This window comes from Parasteatoda tepidariorum, chromosome 9, assembly GCF_982258835.1.
Source record: "Parasteatoda tepidariorum strain Cologne lab strain chromosome 9, Ptep-v5.0, whole genome shotgun sequence".
Taxonomy (NCBI): domain Eukaryota; kingdom Metazoa; phylum Arthropoda; class Arachnida; order Araneae; family Theridiidae; genus Parasteatoda; species Parasteatoda tepidariorum.
The window spans coordinates 77,479,330-77,486,875 of NC_141763.1; the positions used below are offsets into that span (position 1 = coordinate 77,479,330).

General features: G+C 29.4%; 1 protein-coding gene across 1 annotated transcript; it reads right to left on the reverse strand.

Moving 5' to 3' along the window:
- Nucleotides 1-2,084: 2,084 nt before the first annotated feature.
- Nucleotides 2,085-7,546, reverse strand: LOC107450282 (U20-hexatoxin-Hi1a). Its single transcript, XM_043047628.2, has 3 exons — nt 7,430-7,546; nt 4,919-5,208; nt 2,085-2,274 (listed from the first exon to the last, which is right to left on the reverse strand). Exons 2-3 carry the CDS (start codon nt 5,196-5,198, stop codon nt 2,120-2,122), a joined length of 435 nt encoding a protein of 144 aa, XP_042903562.1. The 5' UTR covers nt 5,199-5,208; nt 7,430-7,546; the 3' UTR covers nt 2,085-2,119.

A 7,546-nucleotide genomic window follows, 5' to 3' on the forward strand; every position in this document is an offset into this window, starting at 1 on the left:
AAATTTAAAAAATTCATTGCCAAAGTGAATAGCTAAAAATTTTTTAATTAAAGATCATCATAACTAGATCATTAATGAGAATGGGTATTTATTACTACTGAAGGGTAAAATGTTTACTAAAAATAAGCAAGTCATCATTTTGAAGAATATCAGGTACTGTGAACAGTACGTAGCATATGTATAATTTGTTTTAAAATTTTAATGTTCAAATAAATAATTTTATGTAATTAAATTTTTAACGCATATTTTATCACGGCATTAAAAATATGCTAATTATGTTTAAAAAATGTATAGAAATGTCTTAGCTGACGTCACTTTACTAAACCGTTCACTGGAATTCCATCAATGATCAATCAGTTACAGATGCAACCAATAGGAATATATTTTTATTGGAATAGGAATACGAATGGCCCAGTAGGAATAGTGCAGAGGGAAAATAATCGAATGATTGTGGAACTTTGATCTAGCTCAGCCTCTGGCTCGAACGTCTCTATAGAAGTGTTTTTAAGGTTAAAATAGCAAGGCCCCTAAATTTAAAATCAAATGAATTTTAATACTTGAATTTTGAATAAGTATTTTCGAAAAAAACTACATTTATCAAAAATTTTATTACGTTATACTTTCAAAAAACAGTAACGTAGAATGAATTGATCACGTAAGTTACAAAGTTTGTTAAATTAATTAATAAATTATTCTTCCTGCTTTTTTTCTACTTAAATGTTTTCAAAACGTTTATTTATAAAATAATTCTTATTGTCAGAATTTTTTAATGTGCATGATTTTACACTTAACTATTAGACCTTTCATTTCACTTTACTTATAGCTTTTCCAACTTGCAATAAAATGCAAAATAATTTTATTTTTGGAAGATCATCGACCTGAAGTTTAATCATCGACCTGATAAAAAAAAACAGAAAACTGATTTCAAAACTCAGCATAAATTTTCTATTTAATTTCTACAATAAAAGAAGAGTTTTTATTCTCAATGCCATTAAGGAGTGGTTATATTTTAGTCTGATTTTTTTTCCAGCTCTGAAGAAATCACGTAATTTCTTCGAATCTGATCTTGTAAACGAGTCTGTTTCGTGACTCACCAGAAGCATAAAAAATATGATCTCAATAACTTATTTAATATTTTAAAATAATATATTTTTCCATGTTTCAGTTTCAATTGTATTGATCGATATGAAATAATATGTTTTGAATCAAACGAATTTCTTAGTGCATCAGATTAGAAAATGTTCGACTTATATTAACATCCTCTTTACGATGTCACCATCGTTTTAATTATTTGTTTAAAAATAATTCTTTAAAATTTTTAAATTTGTATCTTTGCCTCTTTGAATATTCATAAAGGATCAATGTAGCATGTCTACAAAAGATTTGAATTGTGCACAGATAAAAAAAAACTATGATCAAAACTACTTGAATATGGTAAAATGTACCGTTTCTCTGACTTTATGGGAATACCAAAAAACTCGGTAATTTTTGATAATGATTTAGATAATATTAACAGTAAATTATGGTTTCATGACGTGTGTTAATTTTATCATTTTTCCCCTAGAGCATGGTATGAAAACCATTCATTCAATTAAATTTACTTTCTTGTTTTGTATTTTTCACTTAATGCGAGATAAAAGAACTATAATTTTGAAAACCGAAATTTCCGATTAACTATTACCATATGAAAGGAAAAATTACCAAATTAATGGTTTAAATACTGTATATTTTGGTTTCATTAACCAGAATTATGTTGTTTTTTTAAACCAGAAAAATCATTACCATACAATTTGGTAATTTTACCAGATTTATTTTCTCCGTGCGAGGAAAGTTTTATAATAAAAGTACTCACAATAATTATAAATATTAAAAAAAAAATCGAATGGACTTATGGTACGTTATTTAGCTCTTAAAAAGAGTCAATTTTTGACCTTGACATTGATTTATTGAAAGAAAAGAATTTAAAATTTGTATTTACAGAATATAAAATAAATTTTTCTAGTACTCGAAATAAATTTTCTGGTGAACATCAGCCAACAATGGATGGAGTCTCCTATTTAAAAGAAGAAGAAAAAAGACAACTGTATGTATTAAAAAATTTATTTACAAGATTGCGTTTCTAACATTCAAGATCTCCTCTTACAGATTCTGAAACTTTTTTACCATCTTCGTCAACACACCAACAGAGTCCAATAGATCCATGGCACTGTTTCTTGGCATAAGTACCATCTTCATGGCAACTGGGTATGAAGTTTCCAATTATTCCTTTGGCGGCTGAAAAGATAGTTTCATAAGAATTTAATCAAGGTTCTAAACTTAATTTTTGAGGATTTAAAAGAATGATCTGAAAATAAGTCGCCACCTAAGCCTACTCGTTGTTTAGTAGAAACGAACTTAAAGCTAAATTGTTGGTGAAAACACTTCCAGAGTTTACTCTGGAAGATTACTTAACAGCCCTAGAATATTCAAACTCATTATAAGATACAACCATTTCGTTTATGGAGCGTAGGTATCATTTTCAACATTTGTTTGAAATTACGACCCTTATATAAAGGTTCGCATAAGCATTATTTACTTTCATGAAAGTGCAAACGACTTGCTTTATTTTTTTAATTCCCATAGCAACGATTGTTTTCGGTGTTCTATAATGACTATGTAGGTCATAACATTATCGAATCCAAGTATTTTTCGATTTTATTGTGATAAATGAGTCCCTTTCAAACATAATAAACTATTCTAGAAGTATCGTTTGAGATAATATAAGATTTCATTGTGTTAGTTTAACGAAATTATATATGTTAGGCGTTTATTGTCTGTACGCCATTGTTCGTCTATATTCTGTATTTTTCGTTAAATAAAACTATTTGTGATTACCTCTTGATATTCAATTCATTGCTACTTATAAAGTGGTGGGGAAAATATACTCGAGGGTGCCCCTTGGCGAAATTGGCGACTTATGTTTGGCGCCATTCCTGTTTGCGCGGAACACCGTGGTAACAGGAATGGCGGCCAAAACATAATGGTATTTCAATAAAACATAATTAGAATATGAAAAATTCATGTCCTTCTACTTATTATAGTATATTTTGTGTATCTCAATTTATTTCGAAGCTATACCCTATCTTAGAGATGACCTGTTCTCGGAAGTGAGTGCCACTTTGATTAGCCTGCATAGGGACCGAGGGTGCGTGGTATAGGTCCTCGTTAAGCTGTTCTATCGTAAAGTGCTCGACTTGCGAGCTGGTCGTCAGGCTACCGATGCAAGATAGCCATCCTCTCTGCCGAGGATCGAAATTTAAATGGCATGTCTTCGGATCATCCTCAGGGATGCTTCCTAGACCATCACCAATAGCCCATTGTGCAGCTCTAGTGCAACGTTAATGAAGTACTGACCTACCTACTTAGTCTAAGGCATAAATAAATTACATATTTCGTTTCCAAATGTCAAATTATTAATGTTTTCTCTTGTTAAAAGCAATGTCTGGTATGCATTTTAAGGTTTTGACCGAAAACGGGTCATTGTTCTAATTACTTTTTTAATTAAAAACTAAATAATGTTAACTCACATCTGAAAAGGAATATTTTATAGCCACCCATACCTTAATGTCATAATATAAAATAAATAAATAAAAAAAATTTCTATATATCAATATGAAACTTAACTATTCAGCTTTTTATCTCTTCCATAAAATTAATTTTATTGGACATGACCGATTTTCGAACTTTTTGATTAATTTAAATCTAAAATAACAACTCATCATGACCATAACCCATATTTTTGAATACACAAATCCTTAATAATGAAACATCCCTTTAGAGAAAACAAAATTCTCTTAATATATTTTTCAAACTACTAGGTACTAGGGAATCAATACAGTTATGCCAATTTAACAAGTACTAAACTAAACTCACAAGGGAAACTAGGGAAGAGTGACTCGCCAATTTTGAAATAAACTAGTGGGATGTATGCCTTATGAGGAATAATTTTAGGGCGCAACATTCGTTTTGGCCCATAGAGGATCCTGTGAGAGATAAAAAATAATTCAATACATAGAAAAATCGGTATTTTATTACTTCAATGCAGGCTATTAGTTATTGTAATTGTCTCATAATCCGATTAATTTGTTGCTAATTGTATAATTAATTAATTTGCAAATTAATAAATTAATCAGAGTTAATTATCAATTAATTGTTAATTAATTATTAGTTAATAATTTTATTTGAAATTACGTACTCCAATTAATTTGGAAAGTATTTTGGAAAAAAAATTTAAAAAATTTGATGTAAATTTTTTTTTAAAATTAGCCTAACAGGTTTTTCTGAAAACTACAGATATATAAAATTTTCGAAATCAATTTTGACAATATGCATTATATAGTACGTGAAAGTACCACAAAATTAATCGGAGTATGAGACAATCACAATAGCTAATAGTCTGCATTGAGGTAATAAAATACCGATTTTTCTATATATTGAATTATTTTTTATCTCTCACAGGACCTTCTATGGATCGAAACGAATGTTGCCCCCTAAAATTATTCCTCATAAGGCATACATCACACTAGTTTATTTCAAAATTGGCGAGTCACACTTCCCTAGTTTTCCTCGACAGTGACACGACAGCCAATAGAAGGCCAATGCCTAATGTGGTCATCTCAGTTTTTTTTTTACCTTGGACTTTGGGGTGCAAGAGCAGATGCCCCGGTTGGGTGGTCAAGCCAACGCGGAATCCCCAGTATTTAGTCCCTAAGCATGCTTGATGCTCATTTTATCGGCCCACTGAAGAGATGAAAAGCTGAGTCAACCTTGCCCGGCCCGAGGATAGAACCAAGCACCTGTGGCATAAGAGCTCGAAAAGCTACCACTCCGCCACCGGGCAATTCAGCAAGTACTAGCTATAAAATGTTCCATTATTTACCTAATGATAGCTCTCGATCTTTGTGAACATGGCAAGTACATGTCTTGATCTTCTTAGAAGGATCGGTGATATGGCTACCATCAGGTCTCCAGCACATGCAGAAATTGGAGTTTTCGAAGCATTGAAGATCTTCATAGTCTCCCTCTCGTGTGCATTTAGGCACGAGTTTTACATGAGCATTTGATTCGAGTTCTCTTTGGCGGTGTTCTTCACACTGCGAATCGGCGTTGGCACTGATCAAACACGCAGCAGCGATTACAGCAACTAGAACAACCTTCATTTTTGTCTAACTATAAAAAAACATTTCACAACTACTTTTTTATATTTTATAATGATATGGAAAAAAAATTTCCCTTCCCGCCCTTATTTAGGGCATTCGGGTAAAATAAAAAAAAATCCAAAGAACAGTACAAACATAAAATACATATCAGACATGATAAACAGCCCATGAACATGGCGGGCGCAGAGCAGCAGAAATCATGTAAGGTGATAAAACATTAAAACAGCAGAATATTTAAAGTGTCAGTTAAGAGAACAATTATTACAAAAAACAACACAACTGTCATCCACTCTTCATAGTCCCACAAAATAAATTTATTCGTTTCTTTATTATTAGACACAATTTCTGTTAAGGTTTAAAGATCATTTTAATGACGGCGGCATGTCAATAGATGAACACGTTTTGGTGAACTTGTGAAATTACATATTAAGTGCTTTATTTACTATGTTATTGTTAATTTATAAATTTTTGTAAAAAAATTTTTAAATAATTTTTGTAAAAAATATAAAAGGGCAGTTAACAAAACATATTTTTTTAATAACCATCACTTTATTTAAAACTTTTGTACGAGACATCAATATAATTTACATAGAAATAATATTAAAATATTTTTTATTTTAGAGAATTTTGTGAATTTTAAAAATTCATTCGGCAGGCTTTAATAGATGATCTTAATTTATCAAAAAGTTACTAATTTAACGTGACTTTAAGTATTTCTTAACAATGTTGCATGTACACAGCGACCGAACATTTGTAGGAAAAAAAACTACTACACTGTTAGAAATTTATCGGAAAAAATTTTTAAATATAAATTTTTTAATTAATATTTTACCTCTTACCATATTCAAACAAAACAGTCAAGTAACCATAAATATGAGTATAATCAAGATGTAAACAGTGAGAAAAACCGTTAATCAACTGCTTTCACATGATACGGTTAAACAACCAGAGCACTCTCCAATGCCCGTTACCTAACGAAAGCCTAGCTCTTATATCAAGTTAAATTTATTTTTAACGTTTTCGAAACCATGTTATCCGTAAATGGTAAAAAAACACATAGTTTTGTATTCATGGTGTTAACGCCTTACTAGTTATAAACGGTTCCAAAACCATAAAGGTAAAAAAGGTTCTTTACCGTAAATTTTACGGTTAATCAGATTCTGGTTATTTTACCATAATTATAGAATGAAAATTCTAACAATGTATATTTCTGATTCTTGAAGATTCTTACTAAATGTAAAAATAGTTATTAAAGTTCCTTTTTAAAGCCATATTGACTAAACAATTATTTTTCAGTTTTTGATGTAAAATAAATCTACGATCTTTTATCTCTAAAAAATCACTCGAGTTTTGTTTCTTTGTCAAATAAAATAGAAGTTGTGATGATTTAAGAAAAATATTTACTTTGGTTTTTGCATTGATAATTAGACCTTTTTTTGTCATTTTCCTCAAGAGTAATTTTTCCGTAATTTTTTTTTTTCATTTTAAATGCAAAATCTGAAAATAGTTTTGCATGAATAATTTCTTCACGTTTGTTTAGGACTACGGTCTAGACTACGGACTAATTGATTTAACTATTTTTTTATATTTTACATTTTTATATTATTTTTACTTCATTTTATAACATAAAAAATTACTAATTGCAATTTTTGGCTTTTTTCAATAAGCTTCTATATTTGCTATAAAATATCTAAATATTATGTTTAATGCGTAGTCTATTGATCCTAAACTGAGTCCCTATTAGTCCCTAAATTGAGTTTTTATGAGCATTAAAAAGCAAGAATAATGAAAAAATAACAAATTTCAGCAAAGTTATTTTTTTGGAAAGAGGTAAATTATTGGACTTTTTTAAGCAGTTTATTAACCCCCTATAATTTCTAAAAAATATTTCTTTTCATACTTTTTGTATTCATACCATGTTTTACTGTATAACACACACATAAACCCCAATTAACAATTTCCAAATTAAAAATTTCAAAATTTAGCTTCCGAAGGTATTTGGGTATCTTTAATCATTTAAATATAAATTTAAAAAGTACGGTTTGAAATAATAAGTCTATTAGTTTTCTTATTTTAACAGCAAAAATTTCGACAAATGATAAAAAAAAGAGCAGTTACGTCACATATGATATGTATTTTGGGATATTTTAATTAGGATATGCATAGTTAATTCGTGAAACATTGAAAAATTCAATTAAAAAGAATTTTATTAAAAGTCACTTATTACTTACTTTATCTTTGAAGAAAAATAAAACGAATGGCAATCTGCTTTTTCTCTTATTATACACGTGTATAAGATCAACAGATTTCTAGTTTCACATGAAATTAAACGGTTTTTTAATCTGAAA

What these genes read in the sequence shown, in the direction of transcription:
- LOC107450282 (XM_043047628.2), bottom strand. Translation starts at nt 5,198, where the DNA reads ATGAAGGTTGTTCTAGTTGCTGTAATCGCTGCTGCGTGTTTGATCAGT. An exon ending in AGATCGAGAGCTATCATTAG is followed by an intron (nt 2,275 to 4,918) that starts GTAAATAATGGA and finishes CTATCTTTTCAG; the next exon opens with CCGCCAAAGGAATAATTGGA.